Source organism: Myxocyprinus asiaticus, chromosome 5 (assembly GCF_019703515.2).
Source record: "Myxocyprinus asiaticus isolate MX2 ecotype Aquarium Trade chromosome 5, UBuf_Myxa_2, whole genome shotgun sequence".
In the NCBI taxonomy this organism is placed as follows: domain Eukaryota; kingdom Metazoa; phylum Chordata; class Actinopteri; order Cypriniformes; family Catostomidae; genus Myxocyprinus; species Myxocyprinus asiaticus.
Window position 1 is genome coordinate 9,816,905 of NC_059348.1, and position 19,083 is coordinate 9,835,987.

At 38.6% G+C, this 19,083-nt stretch overlaps 2 protein-coding genes across 2 annotated transcripts in view; both read right to left on the reverse strand.

Annotated features, from left to right (window-relative positions):
* The window catches only part of dhx30 (DEAH (Asp-Glu-Ala-His) box helicase 30), a 30,723-nt gene extending 17,785 nt beyond the window's left edge, over nt 1-12,938 (reverse strand). Inside the window, exons 1-11 of the mRNA XM_051697468.1 lie at nt 12,655-12,938; nt 12,436-12,563; nt 9,773-9,883; nt 8,889-9,061; nt 7,674-7,782; nt 7,365-7,514; nt 4,901-5,053; nt 4,300-4,776; nt 3,706-4,089; nt 760-835; nt 552-656 (exon numbers count right to left, since the gene is read on the reverse strand). Of these exons, the coding sequence (XP_051553428.1) occupies nt 552-656; nt 760-835; nt 3,706-4,089; nt 4,300-4,776; nt 4,901-5,053; nt 7,365-7,514; nt 7,674-7,782; nt 8,889-9,061; nt 9,773-9,883; nt 12,436-12,563; nt 12,655-12,829 (2,041 nt within the window). The 5' untranslated portion in view covers nt 12,830-12,938. The remainder of the gene's footprint in view (nt 1-551; nt 657-759; nt 836-3,705; nt 4,090-4,299; nt 4,777-4,900; nt 5,054-7,364; nt 7,515-7,673; nt 7,783-8,888; nt 9,062-9,772; nt 9,884-12,435; nt 12,564-12,654) is intronic.
* Nucleotides 12,939-14,509: 1,571 nt separating this feature from the next.
* Nucleotides 14,510-18,894, reverse strand: LOC127440573 (uncharacterized). The gene is made up of 4 exons (XM_051697258.1): nt 18,552-18,894; nt 18,029-18,355; nt 15,646-15,671; nt 14,510-14,521 (listed from the first exon to the last, which is right to left on the reverse strand). Exons 1-4 carry the CDS (start codon nt 18,865-18,867, stop codon nt 14,510-14,512), a joined length of 681 nt encoding a protein of 226 aa, XP_051553218.1. The 5' UTR covers nt 18,868-18,894.
* Nucleotides 18,895-19,083: the final 189 nt, after the last annotated feature.

Sequence of the window (19,083 nt, forward strand, 5' to 3'; positions counted from 1 at the left end):
CTAAATTTTTCAAAAATATTAAATCAATATATTTTTTTTAAGTTAGTATACTTGTTTACCGATTCAACAAAGGTGTGTCTGAAGAGCATGTTTGACATGAAGTGATGAAGAAAAATCAAGGACAATTACTTGCGAGGAGATTTTTAATAGGGCTTCATTTTCAATCAAGCTGTATATTTGCCAAATTACGCACAAATATTTAATTGTGTGTATTAAGGATACATAAAATGTTAGTTTTTATTCTTAGCAAGATTAGCGCTGCCAAATGGAATTTTTAGTGTCACAGAGACAATGTTTACAGTTTTCAGGAAATATAACCTACAAATGGCTTACTTATTAGTTGTCTCTACATATTAAGCTGGGATAGGAGAAAATATTTGAACACAGAATTTTGTTTTACATACTTTAGCTTTAAAGGCATTATATTTGCCATTCTGCCAAGAAAAATGGCTAATAAATCAGCTGACCACTATACTGTGTGGTGTAATCTTGAAAGGTCTCCGGTATCTTCTTTTAAACCCCACAAATACACCTACAGCTGGTGTCCTTACAAGGTAAAATCAACTGTGAGCCTGATCTGTACGCTTCTTTTTCTTCCAGTTTCTGTTGCACAGCTTTAATGTCTTGCCATCCAGGGAGGAAACACAGCACAGCACCTGGAATTGAGCAAACATGGTTATCTCTCAACTCTGCAAGTGTTGAAAATCAGTGATAAAATATTAAATTTCTTAATTGGTGCACCCGTCAAATGATCTATACCTGGCTCTCCACGGCGATGAATATGGTCTATCACATCAGTTACTAGGTCAAGATCAGGAGCAGCATCATTTTCTTCCTTAAGACGGAGGACAACATTATTTAGCTGATGGTGAGTTTGTGGTCCATTCACAATGAAAATCCCTAGGGCACTTAAACTCAAATGTCTAACTCAAATTGATGGGTTTAACCAAGAAAACTATTCTATTCATCATTTATATATTAGAGACAGTCTACTAAATTTAAGAATTATTTTCAAGGCAACTAAAGATTGCTTTTAAGCATATCAACAACCAGTACTTACACAGAATTCTTGGTTCATTTCAAGTCAGACATGACAAATTATGAATTTACAGTACAGTAAGTTTTGTTTTAGTCACAAGAGAGAATGGGCCGCTAAGAGTCATTAGTTGGGTAGGAAGCGCTGTATGTTTCGCGCTGTAAGTTCAAAAGACCCAGCTCATTAGAGTAATTTAGTCAGAAATTAGACTACAAAGGTCACATACATGTTTCGCACTGTGGATTCAGTAAGTGCTGAATGATGTCAGAAGCCCCTTTCCCACATACAGTTCCGGTACTTCCCTGTTGGACTTTCTAGATGAGAACTATTAAGAGGAACGGGAGACTTTTCCCTCTATTGCATTTGCACACTCAAAGGAAACCCCAGAGGCATCATCTATCTAGTGCCAACCATTCTTCTTCTGACATGTTTGTACACACGATTCAATAGGACCACCACCACCGATGGAGGACGCCAGGATCAGAGATATACTTTTGTTAGGGCTGTTTTACACAAACTATGTCTTCAGGATACGGCCTTTACAATGGGTGCGTGACCCGTGTGTGAGGTGCTGCGTCCCTAAAGCCACAGTGGGAGGAGAGATGAGGTGTTCGATCAGCCTTTTAACCATGCAGCACATGTAGAACTCAACAGAAAAGTTGAAAAAGCACTATAAACCAATTCATCAACTCAGTCTTTCACAAAAGGCTTTTATGTCTCAACATAACATACTGTACTGAAATACTCAATGACTGAAAAAGATGTCTTGATGTAAGTTAACCACGCATTAACATGCACGCAATATTTCCTCATGTAAATTAGACTTCATGATGATTACGTTTATAATAGACTTCATTTACCCACTCTCAACAAACATCTTATTATTTTTGTCCATTATCCCAGGAAGGATTTGATGTTTAGCCACACAGTCACATAGTACAGATACACTGAAAACTCAAAGCGTCTCTCGTTGAAGTCACACAGCAGCTCTGCTCACCCCTCACACACACATGTGAAACAGGTAATACTCTTTGGATACTTTTTTTGGTTTCACCTTATTTCTGTTAAGGGAATTGTAAAATTAGCGCAATCCTCCAAGTAGCAGGCTAGCAGCTACAAGTTTGTTTATTCATGGCATTGCAGTCTCCTCGCATTTCTCATTGCTTTGTGCATCATGTGTTTGACCAATGACAGTCCCGCTTCTCCTACCCACAGTATGAGCTAATGTTTAAAACTATAGTTCCTCAAATGCAAAAGCAACAAAAAGTACTAGTTCAGGGTAAAAGAACATAAAACAGGCTTTAGTTCCTACAGTGGGAAAGGGCCTAGAGTAGAGGTAGACAGATATATTGATATTTACCGATTAATCGGTGCCAATAGTAACTTCTTGGAATTATCGGCAAAAATCTATGTCGACAGTTTTTTGCATCATCCCGTCATTTCAAAATAAGAGTCCCTAGTTTGTTTTGGGGTTGTTTATACTTAAAATCCCTGTGTTATGCACCAAATCTTCATTTATTTATTTTTTGGGGGATTTTGGTTGAACAAACTGTATCTGGGATTTTATCCATTTAAGGCCCATTCACACCAAGAATGAAAAAGAAAACTATATTAGCATCCACACCAAGAAGATAACTTTCTATTTATTCTATGTGCGCACTGCAGTTATGTTTACAGTCAAGAAAATAGATGTAGATGAACTGCTACTGCTCTACGTTTCACAAAGAAACCAAAAGAAAAACAGATGAATACATCTTCAAAGGAGACAAGACAATGTTGTCGACATTAGCGCTGGATACCTTAGGTGATTTTATGCTACCAGCTTGAGCTAGCTTTTCATCATCTCCGTTAATACTGAAGAAAAATGCAGAAAAACATTGCCGGTTCTTGAGGAGCTGCCATTTCGTTCGTGCGCGTTACAAATGGCCATCCGGTGCTGGAATGTGTTATTTTGAAGATGAGTGCACGTTGCGGCTCGAGTCCTATAAAGTTTGATGGACTTTGATTGGCTGTCAACGTTTTTATCATTCATCAGCGGGAAAAAAATAAAATAAAATAGCTTGGAAAATGATCCCAACGATATCATTCCACATTGCTGTTATCATTATAGTTGTGGTCTCTTACAGTAAGAACGATTTTTAAAACTTTATGCTTAAAGTTATCATTATAGTTCTTTGTTTGAACAGGCCTTTAGGACTCTTTGTCTGTGCCCATCACAGTAAGGAAAGAACAAAAATATTTGACATTCTATAAATCAATTTTAAAAACTATCGGCCAATTAACTGGTTATCAACCTTTCCCCACCACCTTAGTTATCGGTCAATCTCTAGCCTATCACTGTCAGGTGTCCAGTCCACAACAGCAGAAAAATGCATGTTCAAGAACCGAGAACTGACCCGAAAGTCCGATTTTTTTTTTTTTATTGACCCAGTTCTGAATCAGAAATGGTTCTCGGTTCCCAACCTAGTAAGGTCAACAAAATAATCTTTGTTAGCAACACATTTAGACTAATCTTGAAAAAATAAATCTTTGTTGCTATTGGAAGCAAATTTTTTTTTTTTTTTTTTTTTTCACAATGTAGAACATTTTTATGCACAATTATAGCAGCATTAACCACACAGCCAAGTGAAATTAAAACCTAAAAACTAATTCAAGTCTTCTAAACTGACCTGTTTGTTTCTCTTCTCTCTGATCATCAAGTGTAACGGTCGACCCATCTCTGACACCACCTCCTCCAGGTACTTCTCCTGCACAGGATGCATGAATCCAGGCACACGTACCACCGGGCATCTGCCGAAATACTCAGACAGTCGCTGTGTGTCACCCGTAGCGCTCATGAGAACCACTCGAAAGTGTGGATTCTCTTTGAGGGCTGAACGCAGCAGAGCCAGAAGCAGATCGGTGTTGACGTCTCTCTCATGGACCTCATCCACCACGACATGACTAATGCCCTGGAGACTGGGATTAGACTGCAGTTTACGGAGGAGGACACCAACAGTGAGAAAGAGCAGAGCTCCACCGCTGCGCTCAGGTGGACGCGACTCAAGACGCACCTGTACGAGGCAGAGACAGCTTTTAAACACTGAACAATACTCTCCATTCTCCAAGTGACTTTATACAACACAAAAAAAAAAACAAATCCACATTAATGTGTTCGGCTATTAGAATGATATGCTGTGAGGTCTGCTAACACAGCCAATGTTTGGCAGTTTAGACAGAGAGATAGAAATTTCAATGGGCTGAAGATATTTGTATGTTCTTGCCTGGTATCCCACACAGTGCCGGAGCGCAGGACCCATCTCATGTGCTACGCGTTGTGCAACAGACACAGCACTGATCCGGCGGGGCTGCGTGACCAGGATGTTGCATTTGGCCCCGTCTCCCCTTCTGACGTTCCCCTCCAACAAAAACCGTGGGATCCGTGTGGTCTTACCACAGCCAGTCTCTCCTGCAATCACAACAACCTGTGAAGAATCCACCGCTGACAGCACGCTCTCTTTATAAGAGTCCACCGGAAGCTCCGCACCCCGACCAGGCCCCACCCTCATCCACAGGCTAAGGAGGTGGTCACTCAGATTCTCCGCCTCTTCAGGTTGCAGGGCGCGGTATGGTTTATTGGTAATAGCATCTATAATGACGTCATCATCCTCATCATCATCATTAATGGATGATGACTCATGCTGAACTGCAAGCTCTTCCTCTTCATCCCACAACCTTTTCACTTCAGTCTCCACTGGATACTGAACAAACAGATGTCAAATGGTTATGAAATCATAAAATCAATAAAGGAAATACACAAAAGAAATTGCACACGCCTGCTGATTTGAAAAGCATCAGTCCTGAGTGAATTCTTTTGCACTTCACCTGCGTGAGGTACTCTTGAATCCTCTGCTCTAGATTGTCACGTATCTCGATACGACACGGCTGTCTCTCTCTCTCACCAGCTTCACGTACTTCCTCCTGATAGTATCTGGCATGAGTGAGAGGATTGTTCTGCTCATCTAGGAGCTGCAGTTCCTGTTGGGATAAAGTCATATTAATGTATGTAAAATGCTGCACATTTTAAATTCATATCCGGTGAAAGAAATACACTTAGACCACTTTATTAGGTATACCTGCATATTAATGCTATTATCTAATCAGCAAATTGTGTTTCAGCAGTGCAATGCATAAAATCATGTAGATAGGGGTCAGGAGCTTCAGTTAATGTACACATCAACCATCAGTGACTTGGACCGTAGCATGATTGTTGGTGCCAGATGGGCTGGTTTGAGTACACTATATTGCCAAAAGTATTCGCTCATCTGCCTTTAGACGCATATGAATTTAAGTAACATCCCATTCTTAATCCATAGGGTTTAATATGACGTCAGCCCACCCTTTGCAGCTATAACAGCTTCAACTCTTCTGGGAAGGCTTTCCACAAGGTTTAGGAGTGTGTTTATGGGAATTTTTGACCATTCTTCCAGAAGCGCATTTGTGAGGTCAGACACTGATGTTGGACGAGAAGGCCTGGCTCGCAGTCTTCGCTCTAATTCATCCCAAAGGTGCTCTATCCGGTTGAGGTCAGGACTCTGTGCAGGCCAGTCAAGTTCTTCCACACCAAACTCGCTCATCCATGTCTTTATGGACCTTGCTTTGTGCACTGGTGCGCAGTCATGTTGGAACAGGAAGGGGCCATCCCCAAACTGTTCCCACAAAGTTGGGAGCATGGAATTGTCCAAAATCTCTTGGTATGCTGAAGCGTTCAGAGTTCCTTTCACTGGAACTAAGGGGCCAAGCCTAGCTCCTGAAAAACAACCCCACACCATAATCCCCCCTCCACCAAACTTCACAGTTGGCACAATGCAGTCAGACAAGTACCGTTCTCCTGGCAACCGCCAAACCCAGACTCGTCCATCAGATTGCCAGATGGAGAAGCGTGATTCGTCACTCCAGAGAACGCGTCTCCACTGCTCTAAGAGTCCAGTGGCGGCGTGCTTTACACCACTGCATCCGATGCTTTGCATTGCACTTGGTGATGTATGGCTTGGATGCAGCTGCTCGGCCATGGAAACCCATTCCATGAAGCTCTCTACGCACTGTTCTTGAGCTAATCTGAAGGCCACATGAACTTTGGAGATCTGTAGCGATTGACTCTGCAGAAAGTTGGCGACCTCTGCGCACTATGCGCCTCAGCATCCGCTGACCCCGCTCTGTCATTTTACATGGCCTACCACTTCGTGGCTGAGTTGCTGTCATTCCCAATCGCTTCCACTTTGTTATAATACCACTGACAGTTGACGACTGGACTTGTTGCACAGGTGGCATCCTATCACAGTACCATGCTGGAATTCACTGAGCTCCTAAGAGCGGCCCATTCTTTCACAAATGTTTGTAGAAGCAGTCTGCATGCCTAGGTGCTTCATTTTATACACCTGTGGCCATGGAAGTGATTGGAACACCTGAATTCAATTATTTGGATGGGTGAGCGAATACATTTGGCAATATAGTGTATTTCTGTAACTGCTGATCTCCTGGGATTTTCACACACAACAGTCTCTAGAATTTACTCAGAATGGTGCCAAAAACAAAAAACATCCAGTGAGCGGCAGTTCTGTGGACGGAAATGCCTTGTTGATGAGAGAGGTCAGAGAATAGCCAGACGGGTATCTCAGGTAACCCCTCTGGTACAACTGTAGTGAGCAGAATAGCATATCTGAATGCACAACATGTCGACCCTTGAGGCGGATGGGCTACAACAGTAGAAGTCCACGTCGGGTTCAACTTCTGTCAGCCAAGAACAGAAAGCTGAGGCTGCAGTGGTCACAGGCTCACCAAAACTGGACAGTTGAATAATGGAAAAACGTAGCCTGGTCTGATGAGGTACACAGATGGTAGGCCCATTGCAGCTTCAGTTTTATTTTCTTGGCTCACAGAAGTGGAACCTGACGTGGTCTTCTGCTGTTGTAGCCCAACTGCCCCAATGATTGACGTGTCGTACGTTCAGAAATGCTTTTCTGCATTGCACTGTTGTAACGTGTGGTTATTTGTGTTACAGTCACCTTGCTGTCAGCTTGGACCAGTCTTGCCATTCTACTCTGACCTCTGTCATTAACAAGCCGTTTTCGCCCATAGAACTGCATAGGTGTACCTAATAAAGTGGTTGGCGACTGAAGATGGCCTCAATGCTAGCTGACATGGATTTAAAGCCACAAAACTACAGTTTCTTTTTCATTGGGTGTCTGCCTTAAGATGCATCTACACTATAAAAACACTCTGAGTTGACTGCTTTCCAGTACAAAGTTATTACTGCACAATAAAATGCACAAACAAATCTAAGACCAACCTTAAACCTGAGACAGGCCAGTGCTGCTGCTTTTGATTCTGCCTCCAGTCTGCGACGGCCACAGGCTGTGAACTTCATCTCCTCTGGCCAGTGTACAGTCAACTCACATGTCTTTATCTTTCCACCTAACATTCTGTACTGAAGCAGCTCCTATATATGGGAGGAAGGAGAGGTTGTAATGAAGAGGAAGAAAGTGTGGAAAAAAAATATTTTGTCTATTTCTTAGAATAATCCTCTTAGAGTTATTAAAACAGAGATCAGAGTTGTTCAATAGATGTTTGTGGTAGTTAATGACATTTCAGAACTTACTCTGACTCTACAGGATGATGTGGCCACCTGAATGACACTTGACAGAAGTGCCTTTGGCTTTGGAAACATGGAAAGTGCTTCGGTGACTTTTGGATCATCTTCTAACGGCCTAAAAATAAAAAACAAAAAATATCTAGAAATGAAGATCATTCCAAATGCACAATTATGACATGAACAAAACTCACTGATGCCGAACAGTGTGTGATAGATTTTTATCGAAATAGGATTGAAAACTTCCCATCGCCTTTGAAGGAATGTAAAGGTTGTACAAAGCAATATTTATCTTTAACAATGCTCTCAGAATAAATAGTAGGTACAACAATGCTGCTACAATGTGGGCTGCCATCTTGATTGTTTTTGTTTGAATGGATCACATGACTGCATCACATGACAACAAATACGTCATTGTTTTCGAATATCACCATTTTCCCTTTCCACACTCAACGCGAAGACGGCATTTTCAAATGTATTCACTTGGGAGAGCGTTTTTGAAAAGCTCAGTTTTCACTGGACAAAAACAACGTCTCGGTGTGGATGGAAGGCCAAAACGTAGAGAAAAAGTGTGGACGTAGCTCAAGACTCAAACTAACCACTGGTGTACCTCAAGGTTCAGTGCTCGGACCTCTTCACTTCTTGTTATACACAACATCAGTGGGCCCTATTAATCATGCACATTGCTTTTCCTATTGATATTACATCAATGACACAGCTCTCCCAGTCATTTCAACCTGACAACTCAACACTCCTTCATGAATCTCCGTTTGTCCTTTCACAACACAGCTTTCTGCAAAAACCCTGGAATAAACCGTTTTCTTATGTGCATGTGGTCAGTGTCTGCTGACCAGCTTAATATCACAATGATGATGCAGATTGAGGAGATCAACTAGTAGCTGATGTACTTAAGATATCTTAAAAATCTCCCTGTGACCTGCATTAAATCCATCACTATTATCCCAGTGCTGAAAAAGTCAACTGTGTCCTGAATCAGTGACTTAGACCTGAATCTCTTCTTCTGTACACAGTCTATTATTTGTATTTCGCCCAATGTTTACTCTGTTAACAACATCTGTATCCTGTTGGTAACTGCAAAGTGGTCCTGGAGCCATGTTATTTAATTCTACTACATGTTTTTGTATATCTGGAATTACAAAAAAAAAAAAAAATTTGAAATTACAAACTCAGGGAATACAGTATTATAGTAGAGTAAAAGATTACCTTTGGGCTATTAAGGGCTTCCATGATGTGCTCTTCTGGATGGGCAGAGACTGAAGGTTATCACAGACAGCCTCATCCTTCTCTTTATCTTCCCACACAGAAGTCTGCGTCCGTGGCTGTCTCAACATCCCCTTTATGGACGACTGCTTTCCTTGACCAAGAATACCCAGCTCCTGAAAACACAATGCATAATTCTTTAGATGACTTAACCTGCAAAAAGTGTCCACATTTCTGACACTTCACCAGCTGAAATTTTATTTTGTTAATACTTAAGATAAACCTAAATGGCTATGAAAGCCAAACTAAATGTCATGGGTCAAAATTTGAGGGGGGGGGGGGGGGGGGGAGTCAAATGACAAACAGTACAAAAACAAATGTGCATGCTACACATGCTATGAAGCTTGTTGTTTTCCGTGCAACAAAAAGTAACTGGAAATTAAAATGATAAAAATCCCATCTTTTATATATACATATATATATAAATAATTCAACAAGGGGAGTTCAAGTGACCTGATTTTAGTAAAATGTCTACCTATCGTTTATAAATATTAATAACGGTGTTGCCACCTTAATTTTTTACCAGTCGTTTTGCTCCAAAATCATAGGCGAAATTTGTCATTTTGACCCCCCTCTACAAACTAACGGATTACTCAGAAAATATTGTTCCATGGCATTTAAGTTTGACTATTTTTTTGTCATAAATTTTAGCCTGGGACTTCAAGTTGAATTGACACAGAATGACCCTATAGCACCAAATGCTGAAGATTTGTTTTGTATTGTTACTATATATGTTGCATAGTTGTACATACAATTTCTACATCGATTTCCAAAGATTGTATTCTGTTCTAGAGTGACGGTCAAGTGAGCCTACAGCTCATACTTACTCTCAGCTTACAGCAGGCCGCTGCTGCTGCTTGACGTTCTGCTTCGATCTTGCGAGACCCGAAACCCTCAGTCTCGATTCTCACTGGCCAGTGAAGTGTGACTGTGGCTCTCTGAAAACAACAAGCAGAGTCACTCTGAAGAACACATCAACAGGGTAGAAAAATGTATTAAAAGACAATTAAAATAGTAAGGAGTAATTACACAGGACAGCTTCTGAATCATGAATCATGCTCAAGTTTAATAAAGCAACAGAATAAGTAGCTTGATGTGAATTACTAGTAGGTCATTCTCCAATTGCAGTGACAAACAAGAGGCAGAAATGTGACAATTGGGGAAAAAGACATGACAATAACTTTATAGTGATTATTTTTAAGATTTGAAAACTTTAAGATTAACTAGCTCCGAATAAAGGAAATTTCAGATACATTTTAAAGAAACACCACAAACAAAATGCAAAATGTATGCTTTTTATTAAAAATATAACCTTTTGGTCTGTATATTGTCTGTGGTGTTACTGGCTGTCATGGTAACAATAGACAAATTTGCACAAATGTGGACTTTACTAGAACACCACAAACTGTAATACAGTGTGACAAATGAAATTCAGACTTTTTGCAAAATATATCAATATTAATAAGAAAGAATTAATTCAAAATGCACTCAGATATATACAACCATAAATTACAAAGACATTTACACACAGGAAGCAGTCCAAAGGGAATTCCCTCTTTTCTTAAAGTAGTGGTTTTCACTTTGTCTTCAAATATCATAAAATATAAATTGTAATTGATATACGGGTAAATGACGTGATGGTCATTTATTAATAAATTATTCAAAAATACATTACAAATGCAATTCAAATCAAAGTCATGTGGTGTAACCAACATGTAAGTAGCCATTTTGTCGTCATGCGTTTTTTTGTTTTGTTTTTTTAAACAAATAAAAATTGTGTCATATCATTAAATATCAATATTTTGACATTTGTATGAAACGGCACATTTTGCTCAGGTCATTTGGTGTAACCCTGAGAAAACATTGATATTCTTGACTTAAAAATTCATGATATTTGTTACAAATATTTTTCACCTTGAAAAATGTTTAAAAACGATTTTGAAATGACTGATTAGCCGAAGTTGTTTATACTCTGCAAGGAAAGACTTTTAATACCTTTTACTTGGTTACACCACATAATATTTTTAAAGTCATGAAATAATTTTTTTTTCTTAGAAAATGCTATAAATTTGACACCAAGATCACATTTTTAAGAACTTGACTTTTTTATTTCTTATTTTTAATCACCTCGGACAACCTTACTTGTCAATGACCCTGTGGCAGCGGGGGCGTGGTCAAGCGTCCGTCCGGGGAGAGAGAAAGCAGTAAGAGTGCTTACACCTGAGCTAAATTATGTCTAACACCTGTCTCTAATTCCAGTGATCATGGGGAGAGCGGCATATAAGCGGCCACGCCACCAGCATACGGAGAGAGAGTTAGGGGCAAGAAACCTTATTGTGGAGCTGATGAATTATTATTGTGAAGCTGTAAAGCGCTGGAGTATATTAATCAAAGCCTTACTTGTGAGGAAACCGCTCTCCTGTGTCCTCCTGCTGTGAAGGTCTTTTACAGACCCATATTCAAGTTAAATGTTAAATTAAATTATTTTCCTAATATAAACATTAAATTAATTCCTAATATAAACATTTTATTCGAAAATGTTCTGTTGTTATTAAATCCCAATATGCCTCTTTTGCAGATTGTGTTACACATTTCTCAAACTCAAAATATGCATTTTAAAACTAAATGTACATTTTCACAATGCACAAGTTGCATGCACACCACAGAATACAAATGTACGCAATTTTTACAACTGATTGTCATTTAACCCGCGCGTCAATTTAAAAAAAAAAAAAAAAGTTACTCAGAGGTCCTTAGGGGACAAAAATGGCAGTGGCAAAAAACTGCCATAATAATATTATATATAATATTATTTTCCACTTTCAATGACTTAAATTTTTTTTTTAACCAACATCAATCCTGATCATAACTACCAAATATTCATTCATTTTCAGGATTTTAACCCTTTAAATGCCAGTTTATATAATGCCACTGTAGTTTTTCCACACACACACACACACACACTTAATACACACATACAAAACACACTCTGAAATCCATACCAACACACCCACACAATTTTATCTACATTTATTCAGTTGGCCTGCAGTGCTCTGTAATACAGCAAACAGAAAACAGGGGAAAAGCATGCATTTGCTCCATAGGCTAAACATGGGGAAATGGCGCCATCTGGTGGAAAAATATTAAAAATGTAAATTTTGAAGCCAGGGCTCTGGGATAAAAGTATAATATCCTAGAATTCATGATTTTATGCTTTAATGGCACTGGGATTAAATATTGCCGTTTTAATGGATTTCAATGGGGACATTTTTGTCCTTAGGATCCTGAGTGTAACTATTTTGTGAACACAGTGAATTACAGATGTATTATAGGAACTGAGGTTGAAATATCACAATTCCCCCCGAAATACACACCTTTGTCTAAATGTATGCCGTTGGCATTAACGCAGCCAAAATTATCGAAAAAAATGAAAAAGACAAAAATGTCCCGAAGGTCGCACAAGGTTTAAAGCAGTAAACGGTAAGTTCACCTTGACTTCCCCATCAGTGCAGCTGTACTGGATGTGTTGAGAGAGGTCAGACAGTCCCAGTGATCGGGACAGTGTGGCGTACAGCAGGTTCTTTGGTTCAGGAAACTCTTGAAGAAGATCAGGACGACCTGTACGGAGGTATATGTGATGTGCACTTTGTCAGCGACTGGTATATTCATTACGTGATGTGTTTGTATTCACTTACGTCACATCACTTACCTCTGTTAACTGTTTCTGGCGGAGAATGGCGATGTTTATGAATGACACCAGCTTTAGTCCTGTATCGACTAACAAATGTCCAATGTGAGCCGACCTGGTTGGTAATTTCAAGAGTTTTTCTCCTTAAAGCGATCAGTGCTCGGGCTCGCACGAGTGCTGTACAGGACATCGCCATGTTTAAATGTCTTCTTCGCCGCTTTATATGCAAAACTGTGAGTTACAGCGGCATCTACTGAAAGGAGTGGAAATTGAACTGAGTCAAAGTTTTTTCTAGCAAGTCAGTCCACTGTCGGCCATCTTTGGAACGCTTTCAGAAGGCTATTTACAGTCATGACAGTGCAGCTCCTATCTTCTTGAATGCGAAAAGACCGAAATCTGAAAAACGGTTGGTAAAGATTACGACCAAAGAACACATTTTAAAGAAGCAATACAATATTATAATATTGGCATCATAAATTGCGCTTCTTTACCTCATATTACGCTAAAACACGCAATTTTCCCGTCTTGTATAGCTAATGCGCATGCGCGTTACCAAGTTGATTGACAGGCGATGTCTGTATCTAAAAGGTGATTGGCTCTTTTTACCTGTAAGGCGGGACTTCCGTTCTACGTCTGTTGACAGTTGGGCGTTCCAATTTCGCCCATTCATATTAATAGAAGTGGCCCATCTCTGAGACCCATTTCATAACAAACATTCCATAAAATTTGCTTGAGTAATCTTTAATAAAATAAAAAAACTACATATTTTAAATTATATTAGTTTAATTTAGCTGTACAACGGGGTTAAAGGCACTTTTGATTTTGATTTTCTCCCAAAACACTAAATAGCAACAGAAACTACCACAGCACTTTCCTAAACACCTGTTTGTCACGACACACTGCAATATTTTCATGATGAGGAAATATTGTGCAATGTCTAAAGGTTCATTTGATTTGCAAATATATGTAGCTATTGAGGATCCCTAAAATCATCGCATTTATTTTGAGACAAAATACTTATGTCATTTTCAGTTTTGTTCAAAGTGACTAAATCAAAAGTTTTTAAATAAAACTGTCTAATAAGTGAAAGGATAGTATTTGGGGTAAAAAGCCCCCCTGTTGCAGGTGCTAAAGGCTCCTATTATACACAGTTCTTCAGTGGGGTGAACAGATTTGTTATGAAAATGTTTCAAAGTGGGCTCACAGTGACTGATCCAATCACAATGGAGACTCATTTGTTGAATGCCGAATGTGTAAGTGTATGGTAAAATGCCCCCTAGCCATTTTTTTTTTTTTTTTACTTTGCAACCAGGAACAAGTACATTTTCCTTAAGGAAATAAAAAAAAAAAAAAAAAGAAGTAAAATATTTTGATGTTGCAACAAATCAGGACAAATCTAGAACAGGATTCATTACTTTCACACTGAAATTTCATGAGATGCAACTGGCAGTCAAACACATATTGAGCTACACATATGTATTTTCTCAGGCACTCTGAGTCTAAACAGATGCACCCAAATGCCAATAGCTATATCATACTGCTCGTTACACTTGCTATAGTTTACTTCCATGTTGCTGCTTCATCAAATAGCGTTGACAAATATAAATCAAGTCAATCACTGAATCATCAGCACCACCTTGAGTAACAAATAGCATGTATACTGTAACATGTAGGTGTTCACGCATATGGGATACTGATTAGAGGTCAACCGATAACTACCAATCCCGATAACTAAGGTGGTGGGAAAGGGCAGTAACTGATTAATTGGCTGATAGTTTTTAAAATCGATTAATAGAAATGTAAAAAAAATGTCCTAACTGTGGCAGGCACTGAAAAACAGGCCAGAATTAATCAAATCCCAGATGCGGTTTATTGTTCAACCAAAATCCTGAAAATAACCAGAAAAAAAAAGATTTGGTGCATAACGTGGGACTTTTAAGTATTAATAAGCCTGAAACACACTGGGGACTCTTATTTTGAAATTAAGAAATTATGAAAAATCTATCAGCAACTATCGGGATAGATTTTTGCCGATAACCGATAGTTCCAAAAAGCAACCATCGGCACCGATTAATTGGTAAAACCGATATATCGGTCTACCTCTAAAACTGATACTTCACCATTGTTGCACAGAAAAATCACACAGATATGGTAATCATTTTGTTTGGAAAAAAAGCACTAATATCTCTTATAATAAAACTGAGATAGTAAACTTACAGGGTCTCTAATGATTTTGTACATTTTTTGTGTTACACTATTTATAAGAGAGACTGAGGAATACTAAATGAATGAGGTACAGGGGGTGGATTGAGGTCCCGGGTCACTAAAGACCCGAGGTATGCTCCTCATGCTGGTATGTGTTTAAAGGTTAACAAAAAAACACTTCCTCAAATGAATAAACACAACACATTTAAAACAGTTTATTTAAAACAGATCCAAGCTTGCAATTCGCATATAGAATGAGCCACTGAGAATGATAAACCAAAAATATCAGTTACTTTACAAATTAAAACAGAGCAATACACGCTGCAGCTGCTAGAATTTCAATAAATACATTTATAAAATTTCATAAAAATACATTTACAGGTAGAAACGATGATCTGGCATGAAGTGCTTCGTGTTAAATGTGGATTAAAACATCAGCTCCAACACAACAATGTTCAAGCAACACAAAAAGTGAAATATTACAATTCACACAAGAGGCATATAAAAACACACAGCTTGAGCCAAGCACTGAAGGTTTTTAAAAACATACTGCATCAGACCATCATCATCATCATCTTCATGTCTGGAAGGACATTCTGAGTGATGGTAACACCAACACACACACTAGCAGACTTGTAATTCTTCAGAGTTACTACTATGTTGTACATTTTGTACAAATGATGCATTTTGTCCTCAGTTGTAGCAATATTCAGCTATTTCCATCAGCTGGTTAAAACAAACACCCGATTAAATGTTAAAGGAGCAAAACAATGGACAAAGCTGACTGATCAACAAATATGAACTTACCCTCTTGTTCTGCTTTTCTACGTTTCCTGCAGACACACAGTATCATGACAATCACAGCGAGAGCTAGAGGAATCAGCACGAGGAGAATTAAACAGTACAGCAGAGAGACGTCTGGAATGATGAACAGGACAGAACAGTCAGTCACAAGGACAGATACATAAATATGAATCTGAACACAGTACAATGGAACATTTCTCCATGTAGGCCTAATTAGTTCATATATCCTTCAGTGTAATGGAAGTATACCTTGATACTATTTGTTTAATAGTTTGATGCTATATCTAATTAGCACAAATGTATTTTGTCTCTTTGCATTACAGTACACGATCTGCAGGAACATAATAAATGACAACTACTATATATCATGCCCATTTTCTGCACAGCAATGGTCAATTATCAGTATCTCGTATGTGTGTACACATAAATTATGCTACTTGTTACTTAGGGTGGTGATGTTTCAGTGATTGAATTGATTTATATTTGACGAAGCAGCAACGTGGAAGTAAACTATAGCAAGTTAGTGCAACACATGATCAGTATGATATGGCTTTCTCCAAGCAAGAGTCACTCAGGAAAAAAAAAAAAGACTTTCCCCCAAATAATAGCATGTATCTGCCATTTTCTTGTTCTTTGTTTTATTTTTCTAAATGGTATTTTTTTTTAATAATTCGTTTTTGTTTTTTTGTATCCAGATTTCAATTTTTTTTGTATTTCATATTCTCTAAACGGCTGTATTGTGTACATGCTTTCTCTGTTTTAATGTACTACACATTCTTACAGACGTAAATACAAATAAAGCTTGAAGAAAAAAAAAATGCAAAAATTTCAATTCTCACAAAACATGTTCAAATTCAAAACTTTGAATTTACCTCTTCTATGATGATTACCATATCAATTTCTCCATTTAAAGTTATTTTGATATTGTTTCTGGGGCTTAAAGTAAAAATGTCATGTGGTGTAACCATCCAGAGACAGTAAAAGTCCCATTAAATGCAGAAATTCTTGAAAAAAATAAAAAATGTTGGCATGAGTAAAGCGGAATAATCTTTCTTTATATATTTCCTAAAAAGTAAGCAGTGAAACAATGGTTTTAAAATGTGATTAATATTTAAAAACACTTTTTTCAGGGGGCCTGGGTAGCTCAGCGAGTATTGACGCGAGTTCGAATTCAGGGCGTGCTGAGTGACTCCAGCCAAGTCTCCTAAGCAACCAAATTGACCCGGTTGTTAGGGAGGGTAGAGTCACATGGGGTAACCTCCTCGTGGTCGCGATTAGTGGTTCTCGCTCTCAATGGGGCGCTTGGCGAGTTGTGCGTGGATCGCGGAGAATAGCATGAGCCTCCACATGCTGTGAGTCTCCGCAGTGTCGTGCGCAGCGAGCCACGTGATAAGAGTGACCGTCTCAGAAACGGAGGCAACTGAGACTTGTCCTCTACCACCCGGATTGAGGTGAGTAACCGCGCCACCACAAAGACCTACTAAGTAGTGGGAATTGGGCATTCCAAATTGGGAGAAAAAGAGGATAAAATAAAATAAAAAAATTACAAAAGAATAAATAAAAACACGCTTTTGTCCACCAAATCAAACGTGTAGGTAGACATCTTGTTGTTTGCGTTGGAAAACAAAAACAGAGAGGACCCACAAGACCAAGCGTGAATAAAAAAAATAATAATAAAAACTGATATTTTTGACATTTTTATGAAAAGGCACATTTTGGACGTATTTTTTACCTTTAAAAATGTGCCTGAAAACTTTTTTTTTAAATCAATGATTAAGTTGTTTATACTTATGTATTCAAGATGCAAGGAAAGTATTTCAATACTTTTTATTTACAAAAATTTGTGTAGAAAAAGTTTTTTTTTCTTCTATTATGTAGCTTGTGTTATGTGTAGCTAAATGTGTTTTAACAATAAGTTGCATCTCATAAAACTTCAGTGGAAGTAATGAATTCTTTAATTTGTTGAATCGTCGCTTTGAGCAAGAACAAATTTTCTCAAACTGTAATAGTAATTTTTCACGTTATTAATGTCCTGACTATACATTGTGATCAGTTGAATGCTACTTTGTTGAATAAAAGTACCAATTTCTTTCCATAAGAGCAAAATCTGTACATTATTCCAAACCTTTGGCTGCCAGTGCATATTCTTTTCTAACTGAAAATTTGACACTATCTGGGCATTTTGTGGATCCATTTCTGATGGTTATATGTGCATGGACCGAGGTATGTAATAATGACTGGCAAAACACCCATGCATTTAATGGTTAAGTTAGCAGTCTATAGGTTGTTATAGTGCACCCATTAATATGGTCAGGATAGAATAAAATGCAAAGCCCTTGATTTAATGTTGTCACGTGATCATCATCATCATCTGAACTTGCCATACCTTCAGTGTTGTCGAACTGCCTCGACTGCCAACAGAGATCTGTAATGTTGACATGTGCATTCTGGCTGCTGATGGCATTATTCACCACACAGCTGTACATGTTTTTATCATCATACTCCACCTCCAGAGGTAGAGACAGGGTGCTGTTGAGAGCAGAGCCACTGATGTTGGAGATTAAACCGCTGCCTTTGTAATAAGAGAGAGTCACCTGTGTTACATTCCTCACAGAGCACAGCAAGACACACTTTGAGCCTGAAGATCTTTCTGATGCTTGAGAATTTTGTGTTTGTGAAGAGTCCCTGGTAATGACTGGAGTGGGCAGAGGAGCTGGAATATATGACAAATAAATACAAAACAATCTTAAGTTAAAGCCACGTTTAACCCTGGGTTAAGCAACATTTGACACTTGCAGTTTTCAAATAATATGCACTTCAAATAAAATGTTATACGTGTGTGTGTGTGTGGTATTCAGGAGTGCACATACGTTTGGCCAAACGGTGTATATTTTAAAGAACTTTCTCACCATAGACTTTAACACTGAATCTCTTGTATGAAGTCTTTCTTTTGTTAATGATGGCTAATTTATAAAGGCCGGAGTATTCGATTCTGATATCCTTAATGGTCAGAGATCCATTTTTATGGTCCAGTCGCAGTGCGTCTTTGAATCGCCCCTTGTCGCACACATATATGGAGAGCATATAGGACCATTTAAATATTTCAGCTATGCGAATGTCTGCACTGTCAGGTCCAAACATCCACATGATGTAATCATTTCTCTTGATTTCTTTAAAATCACTGTGTAAAGTGACTGAATCTCCCTCCATCACTCCCACTGACATGGTCTCATTGTCTCTCTCTGCACCAAACACACCTGGAGAAACACAGAAACACAGTGTATTAGTGATGAAGATGCTTTCTTAGCAGAAAAATACTTGATTTGAGAAAGAAGCCGTTTCAACAAGTCCTTGCTCAGATGTATTTTTACTCTAGAAATAAATCATTGGTGTAAATTACAGTTTTGTGCAGTATGAGTTTGATTAACTGATGCTTGTTTC